This window comes from Desmodus rotundus, chromosome 6 (genome assembly GCF_022682495.2).
Source record: "Desmodus rotundus isolate HL8 chromosome 6, HLdesRot8A.1, whole genome shotgun sequence".
Classification (NCBI taxonomy): domain Eukaryota; kingdom Metazoa; phylum Chordata; class Mammalia; order Chiroptera; family Phyllostomidae; genus Desmodus; species Desmodus rotundus.
The window spans coordinates 70,011,338-70,029,140 of NC_071392.1; the positions used below are offsets into that span (position 1 = coordinate 70,011,338).

General features: G+C 39.4%; 3 protein-coding genes across 7 annotated transcripts in view; all 3 read right to left on the reverse strand.

Moving 5' to 3' along the window:
* CADPS2 (calcium dependent secretion activator 2) overlaps positions 1–17,803 on the reverse strand; it is a 575,679-nt gene that overhangs the window by 394,522 nt on the left and 163,354 nt on the right. The window lies entirely within an intron of this gene.
* RNF133 (ring finger protein 133) lies at positions 189–6,767 on the reverse strand. Its single transcript, XM_053926176.2, has one exon. It carries the CDS (start codon positions 6,765–6,767, stop codon positions 5,637–5,639), a length of 1,131 nt encoding a protein of 376 aa, XP_053782151.1. The 3' UTR covers positions 189–5,636.
* On the reverse strand, positions 9,072–10,848 carry RNF148 (ring finger protein 148). The gene is made up of 2 exons (XM_024555175.3): positions 9,469–10,848; positions 9,072–9,141 (listed from the first exon to the last, which is right to left on the reverse strand). The coding sequence occupies exon 1, from the start codon at positions 10,434–10,436 to the stop codon at positions 9,525–9,527; it is 912 nt and encodes a 303-aa protein (XP_024410943.2). The 5' UTR covers positions 10,437–10,848; the 3' UTR covers positions 9,072–9,141; positions 9,469–9,524.

The window sequence follows — 17,803 nt, forward strand, 5'->3', positions numbered from 1 at the left end:
AGGGGCCACATCAGCCTCGCAGTTGCCTTCAAAGGGCCAAATGTAATTTTAGGACTGTATAAATGTAACTACTCCTTAACTGTTAAGGAATTGAAATTACATGCAGCCCTTTGAAGGCAACTGCAAGGCTGATGTGGCCCCTGGTAAAAATGAGTTTGACACCCCTGTTTTAAGTACTCAAAACTGGACTCATTTTAGTATGTTCTCCTTCAAAACTAGTTTTCCAATCTAACTGACATGCAGTGGTTAACACCAGGAGCTATGGAACCAAACCAAGTTCAAATACAGCCTTTGCTACATACTGGCTGTTTAACTTTGGGCAAGTTACTTAGCCTCTCTAGGTTATTGTTAGGTTTAAATGAGATTCTACCTGTTAAACTGAATATAACAGCACCCTGGTATAGTGTAGCTATTATCACCACTAGCTCCATCACTGTCCCTGTCACAATCATCAGTTTCACTCAGGCTGCTAAGCATTTCTGAGGAAAAGTCATACAGCATTGTATGTGAGGATACTACAAAATCAGGAGGTCCGCAGTAGCAATATTAAATTTTACATAATAGTTACCACTTATATGAGTAAACAGTGGGTGGTTTTGTTAGTAAATCACCAAAATTGAGTACTTATAATGTATCATACCATCTGCTATAATGTTACATTTAACCAGTTTAATTAGTACAGACCTGTATTTTCATCTGTGTAGTGAACATTACCTACAAGTTCTTTGGATTCCTCAAGTTCAGCATACTCAAACTTTGAGCTCCTCTTCTAGGCTGAACTTGCTTCACCTGACTGTGTTCTACCTCACTGCATGGCATCATTATCACCTACTGACTTGGGCCAGATGTCAAGGAGTCTTCCTTGTCTCTTCACTCTTTTGTACCCACTGTGTGTTGCTAAACTGGGGATGAACTGAAGATGAAGGCTATGGGTATAGGCAAGTTGTTAATCACTGTTCACTGATCATTAAAAAATGAAGTTGAAGATTCATATCAGAAAATAAAGTCACCAGAGAACATATGGTGGAGGTGATCCACCTTATACTCCTCTCACCCCATTCACCAACTATTGCTTGTGTTCATATTTTCACCTCATCACTCCTGGGTCACCGCAACAGCCTCTGCAATGGCCGGTCTTAATCTTCACTTTCCTTAACCCAAATTCTACATGACACTCAAGGCTTCTTTATAAAACACTGTGTGTACACTGTTCCCTCCACTAGAATGCCTTCTTCCCAACCCAACAGTTCCATTTCAAATGTTATTTTTGTTTTTAAGGGTTCTTGCATCTCTCTTCCTTCATACTCCCAGAAGCCTCTATCAATTACTCTTTATTAAATGTAAACCTTTGTAACTTGGTATTTCTATTTCCACCTAAATATTTTTAGTAAACTGATAACAAGTCGATCTGAAGGAAGCATGGGTGCAATTGGAGACTTGATTAATGTAAAGGCTCTTTGGAACAGCCCTGTGGCAGTGGTCCTCAATTTGGTCTGCACACTAGAATCACCTGGGTAACTAAAAATGCAGGTGACTAGGTCCCAGCCCAGAGATCTTTGGTGTAGCCTGGGCACTGAGCCTTTTTAAAAACTCCCCAGGTGATTCTGATGTGCAACCTAGGCTGGAAAGTACTGCTCTATGAGGAACAAAAAATGAGTTAAGAGATTAACCAAAGACCTGGTAAAAATCAGTAGACATCACTCAGAGTAAGCAGATATTAATGTAGAAAAAGCATACGAGGTGAAGAATTCAGTGGTGCTTGGTACAGTAAGGGTTACAATGGCTCACAATTTAACTCTAGGCTGAAGCTTAACAAAATGAGATGGGCTGGGAAAGGATGCTTGAGGGAAACCACTTGGAAAGAGGACAATGAGCAAGTGGTGGAAATGGGAAGTACATTTAGAAAAGCAATTCTGGAAAAAATTCTGTAAGCTGGGAAGTTTTCAAAATGACGAAACCTGATATGTGGCAACAATGGTGTGTTGCTGAACAGAGATGAATGTTACAGGTGCAGACAAGTTTTGAAATCAGGGTTACTTTGGTTATCCATGGTGAGGAGTGAAATTCATGTCAGCGGCTGAAATCATAAAAGAATACAGTATCTGGGAGGTCTGACGAAGATGACAGCACAGTCACGGAGACAGGTGTTACAAGCTGTGGTGTAGCTGTGAAAAAGGGAGGTATCTGTGGAGTACATGACCCTCTTCCTCTCCCAAAAATGTTCTTTTGGTTTAGGAAACCAGGTTTGCATTTTAAGATAGTTCTGTGCCATAATCCTATTTTTATGGGATTTTCCTAAGCACTAACTGCTTAAAATACACAGTAAATGCAAAACCAAATAAATCCTAAAATACAAAAACTGGTGCTCATAGCAAACATAAAGCAAGCTCATGGAGTCGCCGCTAAAATGACTTTCCGAGTCTCAGCGTGTAAAGCCTTCTTCATTTTACTTCAGTGCTTCCCGAAACTCTGATCCTTTCCCCCACTTGATTCCTGTGTGGGGCTTCAAAAACCAGTGAGTCTGTACAGGAAGAAAACACTGTAACTGTACCCGAAGCTTAAATGCTATCAGAAATGCCAGACCTCTAGCTCACTAAATTCTCTGAAGTATTCACATACTGAAAATATCGTGGCCGACCAACATCTCCCTACAGTGCGCATGCATTATAATGATTCTACAGCAAGAGACAGATATACTATCAGTGCAGTTAATATGTCTTGTAATATGAATAACTGCATAGATAAATTCACCTAAAACACCCAATCAGTGGTGAGTGCTTTAGAATCATTTTTACTTTAGTAAATGTTAAACCTAATTTATCTCAGTAATAGAGAAAAGATAAGGTTTAATTTTTATAAGGAACACCACCACCCTACCCAGCAGAGGTGGGCATGGGGGAATAAATTTTATTACCAGAGAATGAAAAAGTATATACAAAGGAGAAATGCAAGGTAAATTCATATGACTCTGGTATTAGGGGCAAAATAATTCACTTTATAGTCCCATATCACTATGGTAAAATATATTTGCATCGCTGAGAGAAAAAAGTGTAGCCCACAGACTAGGTAAAAACTACTACAATGAATAGTACCTAACATTTGACATATCAGTGCTATTTCCAGGTCCCAGTTATTAAACCCAGAGTGAAAGTGGTTTATTGATCTGTTTTCAACATTCTTAAGATTTAAACTGCTATTTTTGTTCTGACACAAGAAATAGCTACGGAAAGCGCTTAGTCTGCTGCCTGCTACATGGTAGACACTAGGCAATGAGAGTTCCCAGTTTCACTCACTTGGTCTTCCCCACCTAACATACACATCCTAACTACTCTTTAAAGAACACTGAAAATTCTCATATCAGGACAACAAGCACACTGCATTAAATGTGAAGTGCCCATGTTCGCAAGAGACATCTAATTATAAAAGCGTGTACATGCTAATTTCTTACACAAGAGGGTGAGTCAGATTTAAGGTTGACAGTGATGAACAAAGCAAAGAAAAAAAGGGAAAGAAAGGAAAAAAGAAACCATTGAGGGTGCAGAGAAATAATGGAAAGAGATTGCAATGGCAATGTTAGTGTGAAGAGAGACAAATTCTTCAAGAGCTATGTCTGTCTACCCTGGAACATGTACCCCACGTGAATGTGCTAAGAGCACGCAAAGCTGTACTGATCCTCCTCAGGTTTGGGGGCTGCCAGAACTACCAGATGCACTAATTTTCATAATTCCAATAATCTGTTCGGACAACCAGTGGAAGTCCCTCTAGCTACGCCCATGAGCTGCTAGCCCCAGGGACAGCAACAGCTTCCCTTGTTCAGGAACTGATTCTACAAGGAGGGGCTCTCACAGGGTCCTCAGGGTCCTGTTTCTTCGATGGGATCTTTGGTCCCTCAGGAAATGACTTGACTCTCCCAGAGTAAACTCACTCAAGAGTAAAGACACTCAAGAGAGTGTTCCTGCTAAATCCTCCAGTATTGGTGCTATGCAGTTCTTTCAAAGAGCAGCTCTTAAGATTAAGTCAAAAGCTCTCTAGGGTTGGGTACAAAAAAGTCTGTGTGTGCCCAGACATTACCTCCACCTGGTTATTTGCCCACTTTTGGCTGTGTCCTGGTTCTCTCTGGCCTTAGATGAGTCTCCCTCCCTCTCTTAAACAGTCTTCCTTAGTATTGCTCTTGGAAACAACTACTCCTTCTGCCAGTCTCCGAATTCCAGTATTGCTAACACTGAGCAACTCACAAAATTCCTCTTAATAGATCTCTCTCACTGGGTTCACAAGAATTTGTATATCACTGTCAGCCCTGGAGAGGTCAAAGCTCCTCATTAAAATTATGCGTGCTAAATTATAATAATGAATTCTGGGCTAATAATTGTAATTTTCTACTTTGTCTAAGTGATTTAGGATGAAAATGTTCAGGATTTGGTTCCCATTAATTTGTAAGATTGTGATACAGCCCAGTTTTTCCAGATTAACGCATAATAGTTACATTATGAAAAAGATCTTCATCATTATTCATTCACTCAAACATATTGAGTGCCCAGCTCTACATTGTATTCCTGGCAGTACAGTGAACAAAACAGAATCCCAAAATGTCATAATAATAGTTTCTACATTGTGATACTTATCTCCAAAATAATCAAGCATTATTTTAAGTATTTTATTATTTTTTTTAATCCTCACCCAAGGATATGTTTATTGATTTGAGAGAAAAAAACATCTATGTGAGAGAGAAACATCAATTGGTTGCCTCCTGTATGAAGCCCGACCAGGGATCGAACCCACAACCTAGGTATATGCCTTGATTATAAATCAAACATGTGACCTTTTGATATATGGGACAATGCTCCAACCAACTGAGCCACCAGCCAGGGCTTAAGTATTTTATTTAATAGCTAAATAAATAAACTAGGTAGTACCAAACATACAGGAAGTAAATATACCATGACTAAATACCACAGAAATTCTTTATCATTTAAGCCTTTGTACACATTATGAACATGAACAACTATGATAAATACTGGGCACTGAAATATTTGCTGTTCACTTAAAGAATGCTAGTATTCAAAGTCGCTATCACTATGCATACGTAGATCACATAAAATGTACTAAGTGCTTAAAGAGAACTCGGTCAAGAGAAAGATTTTCATGCCAAGAATGAAAAAACACAATACAATGGATGTCAAAATTATTATATTATACTATAAATATCAAAATACAAATTTCCTAGCACAAAATTTATGTTTTTCAAACTGAATTGACAGTTTTTGGATTATAAGGAGCATGCAAATATATTAATATTCTTATTAAAACAGAGCCCAATATATGCACAAAAATCATCTAGGGAAAAATGTTTGTTCTTGGTTTTAACATGCATGTATACATAGAAATAAACATATATAGTTACAGGAGTTAACATACACCAACAAAAAGTTACACTTAGCAAAGATAAAAAACAAAAAGCAAACAAAAAAATCCTGCTAGGTCTTTTTTTGTTTTTCTGTCTTTAGGGCTTGACAAAGAATGCACAAAATTACCAAAGTAACAAAAAAGGACACAAAAACCACACTTCAAACAAACTCCTTGTCAATATTAGAACCTGATTTGACAAAGAGGTTTAATCCACTTCCTCAAAGGTCATATCAAGGTGAAGGATGAGCATCTACGGAGTTAGGCTGTCTCTCATTCTGAGAAGTAGTGTGCTCTTCCACCTCTTCCACGTGGGTCACTTTATCTGACTGTCTTGCAGGAGGAAGTTCATTATTTGTCCCCTCTTCACTAGGTGATAAAATACCAGGCCATTCATTTGACATCAGAACTTGCAATGATTGTGTTCCATCTTCAATATCCACTTGAATCCCCAAAGCATTAAGAACGTCACATTTGCACACGGGGCATGTTCCATGGGCTAGAATCCAGGGGTCGATGCAATTCTTGTGGAAAAAATGTTTGCAAGTCAGAATACGAACTGTGTCACCAGGCTTGTAGAGTTCAAAGCAAACTACACAACTATCTCCGTCTGGACTTACTTCCTCATCCCCTTCTTTCAGTACCCGAAGTTGGAGCTGGCTAAATGCTATCTTGAGATCTGTCTCTAACCTCAGCCATCTCCTGCTCTGAATCCTTGCTACCCAAAATCTTCGAATATGATAAAAGATGAAGTATGCTAAAGTAGCAGTTGTGACAATCACAAAAGAGACAAAATAGTGATTCATCCAGATGATGTGTTTTCTCCCCACCTCAACTATGACTGTAACATGAACTCCCTTCCGAATTAAATGCAAAATCTCCATGCCTTTTACGTTACCAATCATCACTACAATGATGTCTTCAAATGTCTGATGAGACATAGGAAAAACCTGATTGCCAGTTCCTGGAAAGTTATAGATGATCACTCCACTGGCTCCCTTCTCAACAGCCACCTTAATTTTCTGTGTGAAGGAACAACCTCCCCGTTCAATAAGTGCAATCCATGTCTCTGAGTTCTTTGATCTGCTGAAACTGGTATTGGGATTACAGGCATTTTGTGGTTTTCCATCTGGTGGCACAATAACTCCTGCCACTCTCTTTAAAGTGGAGCTTCTTCCAAATACTCCAGTTTCCCCTAATTCTGACAGCATGCGATTCCCAATATGAAATGATATGTTCATGTACGCAGTCCAAACAGTGCTGGCTTTGCAACAGCTCTGACTAAGAAGCCAAAGAACACTGAATTTCACAAGCCAGGAAGATGCAGTGTTGTTTCTCTGAGTGCCAACCTGGAGTAGATTCATCTCTCTCTGCCTAGTAACCAAAGGACCAATCCAATGAAAAGATGTGGCTTCCACATCTGTTGACAATCAATTTAAAATAACAAAATAAAAAAATCTCCTGGGTGAAAACAAGTTCCACTGTCTTCCAGCATGTTTTTGTGAAAAATTCTTAAAGATGTCGCATGAGTTTCAGATGTTTTATTAGAGGCAGAGAGAGAAAAACTTTACAGTGGGGAAAAAAATCCTGGTCTCACTACTGCAACTCTAGATATGCTTATTGTTGGGTGATATGATTATGACATAAAAGGCAACTCAACCAATTAGATGAGAGCTTAGGGCATCCTGTAGAATATATTGGCTTGAAAGTTTCAAATGTTGTTATGGGGGTGATTTCTATGTTGTTATAAGATAGAACCCCTCCCTGAGTGACATAATGTTAGCAGACACCACGTTAAACTAAAAATTAAATATAAAATTCATACAACACCTGCACTCTAAAACCCAAAAGGATATGCATGTGTAAGAAAGCCATATAACTATAATTTTTCTTCAAAAGAAATATTTTCAACAAAATGACCAGTTTTAACAAAGTAATGTAAAATTAGCACTGTGACCAAATATAAGATAAAAAGGGTAAACTCTGTAACACCATTTTTAACTCATGTTTAGTCACAATGCAAATTTTTTATTTATCATGTAAACCACTGTACTAAATTTACTTAATAAAAGTTTGCTGAGAAGTCTGCTAGTTTCAGTTGGATTTGATTTTTAAAAGTAGTGTAATCCTGACCTAGCCTGTGTGGCTCAGTTGGTTGGGCGTCGTCCCACAAACCAAAAGGAGGTGGCTTCCATTCTCAGTCAGGGCACATGCCTGGGTTCCAGGATGGGTCCCAGGTCAGGGTGCACACAAGAGGCAACAGGTCAAATGTTTCTCAAATTGATGTTCCTCACACTGATGATTGTTTTCCTGTTTCTCCCTCCCATCTCCTCTATCTAAAATCAATAATAAATAAATAAATAAATAAATAAATAAATAAAAGTAGAATATCCTGTTAAATTACTTCAGCCTCACTTCCTCATTCTTACACTGATCACACATAGGAACAACAGCAGTAAAGACAAACACTACTCTCATTTTTCTGTGGACCCTATCATCGGTAACTAATCTAACAATATTTTGAGGGAAGAGGAGGAAGGATATAGGTTATAGGGGGAAAGATTAAATACAGCAGTATTAGATTAGTACAACTCATTGTAAACAAAAATGTAACTATTGATTTCAGAAAGAAAAGCTTCAAGGTCCCCACTTAAAGTTAACCACAGAGAGCAGTGACTATTAAAGGTCATAGATGCTTTTTAATAAAATATCTAAAATCAACAAATGTCCATGGAGGAAGACCTCACATACACAGTGTCAGTTCTGCCTATATTTTACCTACACTTATGTCAATGGCACAGTATGACCTCAAAGCCAGAGTGACTTGTGAACTAATAAACATGAGCAGTCACTGGTGCTGCCATACACTTTCTTGGAGGTATAGCTCCAAGTGGTTCTTATTCACCAGCTAGGAAACCACTGACCTTGGCCTTGAACTTAAATGTCTCTGACCTCTATGCACACCATGCTAAGAGACACTTTTGATTTGGGTCTCACCGGGACAATGGATGGTAATACTTCTTATGAAATGTGAAACAACAACACAACTACTTGAGGCAGGAAAGAGGAAGGAGAAAAGGGCTCTATGAACCCAGCAAAAAAAGTGGCATAAAAAGGAATACTGACGTGAAACCTTCAGCTAATAATGATCAATTATTTTTATCAACAGTCATTAATCTCATTATATTTCTATACAACCAATCTTTTAAAAGACAGTATAGTACATAGTGTGCAGACTCCCAAAGTGCTGAGTTGCACATTAATGGTGTAGCATATTGTCCATAAAGAGAGATTTCATCAAAACAACATAACCAAAATCATTCAGCCTCTCACGGTTACACAGGTGTTTATTCACACATTTAAAAAGAAGGGGCAAAGTAAAGCAAAAGATGTAATTTGGAAAGGCAACTGAAAGTTTCAGCTCTGCACTGTCAAAGAGAGGTGCTCACCACCATTTTGAGAAGCATTTACTAGTTTATTTCTAGAAGGGAAATGTGATAACCATAGCTGATTTGCTATGCTAGGATTTAAAGGGCTCTGGCAAACAAAGGTGATTTTTTGCAATGCTGCCCTAAATGAGACCTGTAATAATTTAAAATATTATTAGTTATATAACAAAAAATGCGATCATCTAAAATAATTATTTAGAACTATTACCTACCCAGTCAGTAACTTTGGAAACCAGATTCCTTGGTTATTAATAAAATTAATGATGGAGAATTAAATCAAGATCTAATCCTATAATAAAACATATGGAACAGAGATATTAATAGATATCAAATATTAAATATGGTAACAAAGTATAAAAATTAATATGAAAATCTTTAAAATATGACTAATTCTCTGTGGCATCAATATCACAAACATTGTAATTTGAAGATAGACTAACTTCCTTTTAACATATACTAATGTCCGTCTTTGGATTAGAGCAAAAATGCATAATAATTAAAACTTATTAGAAAAGCAAGTTCATATAGGTTGGTACGATATGGAATTTTATTTTAAAAACATGAATTTCACCCTGTTTAGTATTTGGGTAGAGAAGCTGGTGCTAAAAGAATTTACCTAATTTTAATCTTTGAAAAGACTCAGTTGCATCTTCAGAATATTCTCTAGGTTTCTTAAGTTTGCAGAATGTCACACTTGCATATGGGGCATGTCCTACGGGCTAAAATCCAAGGGTCAATGCACGCCTTATGGAAAAAATGTTTGCAAGTCAAAATACGCACTATGTCTAGGGGTTTGTATACGTCAAAGCAAACAACACAGCTGTGTTCATTTGGATCTAGTTCCTTATCCCCTTCTTTGAGCACTCGCAGTTGAAGCTGGGCAATTGCTTTCTTCACATATGCCTTTATCTGTCTCCGCCTTCTGGTGGAAGCATTGGGTGCTCTAGGTCTCCAGGTACAGTACAAGAACAGGTAGGTAACTGTGGGAGCCAGGAAGGTAAGCAGAGACATGAGGTAATAGCTCAGCCATGGCATATGCATTCTCCCCACTTTAATGATGATTGTCACATAGACTCCTTTTTGAATCAAGTGCAAAAGTTCCGTGCCTTTCAAGTTGCCTATCATCACTGCAACTGTATTTCCTGTTCCCTGGTGAGACATGGGAAATACTTTGTTGCCCGTACCTGGATAGTTATAGATGATCACACCATTTGCTCCCTTCTCTGCTGCCACGTTGATTTTACGTGTAAAAGTACAGCCTCCCCGTTCAATGAGGGCCAACCAAGAGTCTGCCTGTTCAGGCCTGCTGAAATTGGTCATAGGATTACAAGCGTTCTGATTCCATCCTTCAGGAAGTACCACAGCACCAGACACCCTTTCCAGAGGAGAATGATTACCGAACACTCCATTCTCTCCTAATTCTGATACAATGCGGTTTCCCACCTGAAATGTTATATTCAGGTGGGCTGTCCAAATGGCTTTTCCTTTTGAGTCAGGGATGGTAAGCAGTAGAAAGATGCTAAGCCTCAACAGTCGAGATGAAACAGAACTATGAATTGAAGGAGTAATTGTAAGTAGCCTCATACCTCCATTTGCTTATTCACTGACAAACATGAAAAACAAAACATCAATTATAAAAGAAAGTAAAGAAGCTAGCTTCAATTGTTAATGGTTGATAATTAAAGCATATTAATGGAAAAGACCTGAGTGGATCAAAGACATCTTGCTCCTTCCAGTATTTTTATTTTGGGTAGATTACCTTTCTTAAAATGAAAAAGAGTTGTTGTTAGTAAATATGTGATTTCAAGAAAATTATGACTTCCTAATGGGTAAATTGTGACATCAGAGGTAGTTAAGCCAATCCAAGAGTTTATGCTAGTGCAATGCATACTGAAATCCTATTGGCCAAAAAGCTACTAAGCAATGACTCATAGTATATAACAATTTGAATAAACTCTAACATAATAAATAAATAGATAAGCATTTTGGTTAGAGTCTTGAGTTTCTTTCCTAGTTTGACATAGATTGAAAAGCTTCCTAAATGCCCATCAGTAAATGAGTGGATCAAAAAACTATGGTACATTTACACAATGTAATACTATGCAACAGAGAGAAAGAATGAGCTCCTACATTTTGTGACAGCACAGATGGAACTGGAGAGCATTATACTATGTGAAATAAGCCAAGTAGTGAGGGATAAATACCATATGATCTCACCTTTAACTGGAACCTAATCAACAAAAGAAAAAAAGCAAGAAATATACAACCAGAGATATTGAAATTAAGAACAATCTGACAGTAACCAGAGGGGAGGTGGGAGGGGATAATGGCGGGGAGGGTTTTCAGGAACAACTATAAAGGACACATGGACAAAACCAAGGAGGGGGTGAAAGCAAGGGAGGGAGGTGGGTTTGGCTGGGGGGGGGGTAAATGCAGACAACTGTAATTGAACAACAATAAAATAATTTTAAAAAATTAAAAAAGAAATTAGAACTCAGCCACATAGGACTTCTGGCCAAGATGCAGGCATAGGTAGATATACTGTGCCTCCTCACACAACCAAAAGAAGGACAACAACAAATTTAAAAACACAAAACAACCAGAACTGACAAAAACCAAACTGTATGGAAGTCCAACAACCAAGGAGTTAAAGAAGAAACATTTATCCAGACCAGTAGGCGGTGCAGAGATGGGCAGCCAGGTGGATAGGACTTGAGGCAAGGCAGTGGCTGGCAGACAGGGCAGTCCCACATTTGTGTGCAGGTAAATTGGGGGGAACAACTGGGGAGCAAGACAGACAGCACAACCCAGGGTTCCAGCTCAGGGAAGTAAAGTCTCAAAGCCTCTGACTAGAAACACCTGTGGGGGTTGAGGAGACAGTGGAAGAAACTCCCAGCTTCACATGAGAGTTCACTGGAGAGACCCCACAGGGTCCTAGAATGTACACAAACCCACCCACCTGGGAATCAGCACCAGAATGGCTCAGTTTGATTGTGCGTAATGGGAAGAGACTGAAAACAGGCAGAGAGCTGAGCAAACGGCATTGTTTCCTCTTGGATACCTCCCCCAAATACAGTGTCACAACACAGAGACATGGGTTGCCCCACCCTGGTGAATACCTAAGGCCCCGCCCCTTACTACATAACAGGTGTGCCAAGATAAAAAAAAAAGGCCCAAAGGAAAGAACAGATCAAAGCTCCAGACAAAATACAATTAAGCGACAAAGAGATAGGCAACCTATCAGATGCACAATTCAAAGCACTGATCATCAGGACGCTCACAGAAATGGTGGAGTAAGACCACAAATTAGAGGAAAAAATGAAGGCTATGCTAAGTGAAATAAAGGAAAATGTACAGGGAACCAACAGTGACAGGAAGGAAAACATAATTCATATCATCGGTGTGGAGTAGGAGGAAGAAAGAAACATTCAACCAGAACAGAATGAAGAAACAAGAATTCAAAAAAAATGAGGAGAGGCTTAGGAACCTCTAGGACAACTTTAAATGTTCCAACATCCTAATCCTAGGGGTGCCAAAAGGGGAAGAGGAAGAGCAAGAAATTGAAAACTTATTTGAACAAATAATGAAGGAGAACTTCCCCAATTTGGCAAAGGAAACTTCCAGGAAGTCCAGGAAGCTCACAGAGTCCCAAAGAAGTTGGACCCAAGGAGGAACACACTAAGGCACATCAATAATTACATTAGTCAAGAGTAAAGATAAGGAGAGACTCTTAGAATCAGCAAGAGAAAAGGACACAGTTACCTACAAAGGAGTGCCCATAAGACTGTCAGCTAATTTCTCAAAAGAAATCTTGCAGGCAAGAAGGGGCTGGAAAGAAGTATTCCAAGTCATGAAAAGCAAGGACCTACATCCAAGATTGCTCTATCCAGCAAAGCTTTCATTTAGAATGGAACAGCAGATAAACTGCTTCCCAGACAAGGTCAAGTTAAAGGAGTTCATTGTCACCAAGCCCTTATTCTATGAAATGTTAAAGGGATTTATCTAAGAAAAAGAAGATAAAAAATATGAACAGTAAAATGACAACAAACTCATAGTTATTAACAACTGAACCTAAAACAAAAGCAAACTAAGCAAACAACTAGAACAGGAACAGAATCACAAAAATGGAGACCACATGGAAGTTTATCAGTGGGGGGGAGGAGGGGGAGAGAGGGGGAAAAGGTGCAGAGAATAAGTAGCATAATTAGTAAGTAGAAAATAGACAAGGGGAGGTTAAGAATAGTATAGGAAATGTAGAAGCCAAAAAACTTATATGTGAGGCCCATGGACATGAACTAAAGTAGGGGGAATGCGGGTGGGAGGGGGTGTACAGGGTGGAGGGGAATAAAGGGTAGAAAATGGGACAACTGTAATAGCATAATCAATAAAATATATTTAAAATATTAGATTTAAAAAAAAAAGAAAGAAAAGCTGCCTAACCACTTTTAGACTCATTGTTTTTTAATCTGTCTGGGAAAGCAGAAATCATGTATTAGTGCATGTACCTGGCCAGTCGCCAGTTTTCATGTATGGTATGCTACCTAAAATGCCATATATGGGAAGCAGGAACAAATCATTCCTACTCTATCCCAATTAAATGCTTACCCAGGCCTAAGGACTCAAAATGAGAACAATGTAATATAAACTTACATTGTTAGCTTGATGTATTGTCATCCTGCAAAGTATTCAACTTTATTCACTAAAATAGCTACTGAGATTGTACTATGTGCTAAACAAATACTAATGTGGCTCCTGTATCAAAGAAGAAAACATATATACGCCTACTTCGTACAGCACATTATCCAGTAACGGCAGATTTTAAACTACTACACACACAAATGTATAACTGCAAGTTGTTGTAAGGGCTCTGAAAGGAAAACACAGCGGATCAAAAGAAAGAATAGATGTAATGGGGGACTGAACTCTGGTTAGAGGTCCAGGGCATTGCTCTCTAAGAAAGGGACACTTAGGCTGAGACTTGAAAGATAAATCAGAATTGCCCAAGCAAAGAATGGGATAGGAAGATTTCAGGCAGAGGAAACAGCAGTTTCAGAACCTTAACATTGGAAAGAAAATGGCAAGTTAAAGAGTGTGAATAAACAGAACTTTGGCAAAGTGAGGACAGAGGTAAAGGTGATGAGGGAGGAAAGGCAGATAGCAATCAGTATTCAGGGTCACAAATATGAGTCAGGATTCTGGATTATGTCCTAAGGACAAGAGAAAGACTGAAGGGTTCCAAGGTGGGGAAGTGACATTTAAGTGTCTCAAAATGTTCACTTTTTAATAAGTGTACTCTGACTGCCTTATGTGGAAAATGGATTAGAGAAGAAGGAGAATGAAGTGGTGAGACAAGCTCAGGCAGACGAAAACAGTGGCGAAAACTTGTGGAACAGTAGAGACATCAAAATTACAACTAAACTACAAAACCACCAGCATTTAGTACAGCCTGAAATCTAGCTGAATGGAAGGACTACAACTAGGGATTTAAAGAAGCCACAAGGAGACTGGTAAGAGGGGCAGAGATGCATAACTGGCTGGTCCCACACACGTGTGTGGTAGTTTAAAATCAGGAGGGATAGATATCTTGGCTGTGGAGGAACCTCTGAGCAGCGAGGGGACACAGCCCACACCAGATACCCCAGCCCAGGATTCCAGAGCAAGAAAGACAAGTCCCCATAACTTCTGGCTATAAAAACTAGCAGGGATTGTGGCTGAATGAGATGGAGGGCTTCTAGAATCCCAAGCAGTTCTTCCCAAGGGCCTATGCACAGACCCACTCCCTCTGAGCTCCAGTGCTGGGGCAGCAGCTTGAAAGGAACCAGAGATATATGGGGAGGAACTTTATTGTATGGGAGAGATTCAGGGGTGGGGCAGCTTTCTGCCAGACAAAATTGCTGCAGATGCCATTGTTCCTTTTCTGCCCCACCCCCTCATTCCACAGAGCTGACAGCAGGGCACCATACCTGAGTCTCCATTAACCTGGCTCATAGTGTTTGCCCTGCCCTGGTGATTCCCTGAGACCACGCCTCACCCAACTTGTGGGCCCATCCAAACCATTCCCAGTGGCTTTTCCATACAACTGGACTCTCTTGCCTCATGCTTTGGACTTTCATAAAATCTCTCAAGCAGGCAGTATCTGGCTTGTGCATACCTCCTATCTCTTGATAGGTGGCCCAGACCTGGCACTAGCAGTAGCCTTCTTAGGTTCACAGCTTGGCCTCTCCTGGGCACCTCCAAGCCCAGCAAAAGGAGCTGCCATCTGCAGATCACTCTGTAGCTTCTTCCAGATGGCTCCAGGCAGGACACAGGTGGTGGCTGACTTTGCACCTCCCAGGAGACCCCAGAGCCAGTACACCTGGTGGACAGCTTCAGACCATGCCGAATTACAACCCTACCACCTCCACAAGCAATACACTTAATGGGCACACTTGGTGAGCACCAAAGTCCCACTGAAGCAAGTCCTACTCTATAGGGTTGGCTCCTGCACAAGTGCTCCTTCACTGTAGTCACAGCTGGCCCTCACAGCCAACTGGCCTGGGATCAATCCCTCACTGTGACACCAATAGCAATCAAGGCTCAATTACAACAGGACAGGGCACACAGCCCACACAGGGGTACACCTGGAGTGCCCTTACTCAGGTGACTGCAGAGGTTGCGCCACTGCTCCTACAGAAGACCTCCTATACAAGGCTACTCTACCAAATCTGGGAGACATAGCAGCTCTGCCTGATACATAAGATAAACATACAGAAGCCGCCTAAGTACAGAGATAAAGAAAAAGGTCCCAAATGAAAGAACAGGAGAAACTGCCAGAAGAAGAACTAAATGAAATGGAGGTAAGCAACCTACCAGATAGAGTTCAAAACAATGGTTATAAGGATGCTCAAGGAACTTGGTGAGAATTTCAACAGCATGCAAAAGAACATAGGAACCTTTATAAAGAGAACCAGTCAGCAGAATTGAAAGATACACTAGCTGAAATGAAGAATACTTTCCAGGGAATCAACAATAGAGGAGATGATGCTGAGAATCAAACCAGCAATTTGGAATATAAGAAAGCAAAATCACTCAATCAAAACAGCAAACAGAAAAAAAAACCCAAAATATGAAGACAGAAGATAGTGTAAGTAGCTTCTGGGACAACTTCAAGCATACCAACACTTGCACCATGGGGGTGCCAGAAGGAGAAGAAAGAGAGCATGAAATTGGAAATCTATTTGAAAAAAAGGATAGAAAACTTCCCTAACCTGGTGAAGGAAATAGACACATAAGTCCAGGAAGCACAGAGACTCCCCAAACAAGATGAAACCGAAGAGGCCCGCACCAAGACACACCATAATTAAAATGCAAAATGTGAAAGACAAAGAGAATCTTAAAAGCAGCGAGAGAATAGCAGTTAGTTAACTACAAGGGAGCTCCCATAAGGCTGTCAGATGATTTCTCAACAGAAACACCTCAGGTCAGAAAGAAGGGACAAGAAATATTTCAAGTGATGAAACACGAGGACATACAATAATTATTCTACCAGGCAAAGCTACCATTTACAATTAAAGGACAGGTAAAGAGCTTCCCAGACAAGAAAAAGCTAAAGGAGCATATCACCACCAAACCAGTATTATATGAAATGGTAAAGGGTTTTCTTTAAGAAGAAAAAAGATAAAAAATATAAGTAATAAAATGGCAATACATACATATTTATCAATAAATAAATCTATAAATCAAAATAAATGCCCTGGCCAGTATGGCTCAGTTTGTTGAAGCATCTTTCCACAGATTAAAGGTTGCTGGTTTGATTCCCAGTCAGGGCACATTCTCGGATTATGGGTTTGATGCTCTGTTGGGGTGAGTATGAGAGGGCAGCTGATCAATGTTTCTCTCTCACACTGATGTCCGTCTGTCTGTCTCTCCCTCTTTTTCTCTCTCTCTAAAAGCAATGAAAAAAATACCCTTGGGTGAGGATAGAAAAAAACATCAAAATAAACGAAGAAGCAAAACAGAAACAGACTCATAGATACAGAGAACATTTGATGGTTGCCAGATACAAGGGGGGTTGGGAGGATGAGTGAAAAAGGTGAAGGGATTTAAAAGTACAAATAGGTAGTTACAGAATAGTCATGGAGATGTAAAGTACAGTGGAGGGAATATCATCAATAGTAATCTAATAACTATGTATGGTGTCAGATGGGTATAAGATTTACTGGGAGGACCACTTTGTAAGTTATGTAATGTCTAATCACTGGGGAATGTGCCTGAACTAATAACATTGTATGTCAACTGTAATTGAAAAATTTAAAAAAAATGATTAAAAAACAAAAACAGATGTGGTAAATGGAAGGGCAGTAGTGGGCAGAGGAAAGGATGACCACAATTTACTACATCACTTTAATGTTGTAAACTATAGTATCTTTACTACTTTAAAGATGTTTTAATGTTTGTTTTTATTTAAATTTTCACCAGATATCTTTTTCAGGGAGTCAATAAATTGGCAACACTCACTCAAACATTTATTACTTACTATATAGAACACACCCTCTGCACCAGGAGTGCTATAAAGCCTTTAGGTGGGGAAGCCCTGGGGATACAAAAAGAGAAAACGGACCCTGTTTCCTAGTGTGCAAATAGACATGAACATTTCAATCAGAGGCATGTTGAGAGAATTTTGTCATTTTGACAAAAGCAGTTATAGTACTTACTCGCCCATAATATTTTAGTTAATACTTGCTTTTAAAAATAAAATTGGAACCAATCAACTTGCCCCATTCATAGTTTTATTGAGCATTATTCTGTTCACATATGAACTATCTGTCCATGTATATTTTTCCCAGATTCAAACAAAGTGTGAATTTCTGGCTTATTCTATGAACACAGACAATATGAAGCCACACTAAGACAGTTTACATCATCACATTGTTATGTAGTGGCTAGGAATGAGTGGCCAGAGGGGATATACA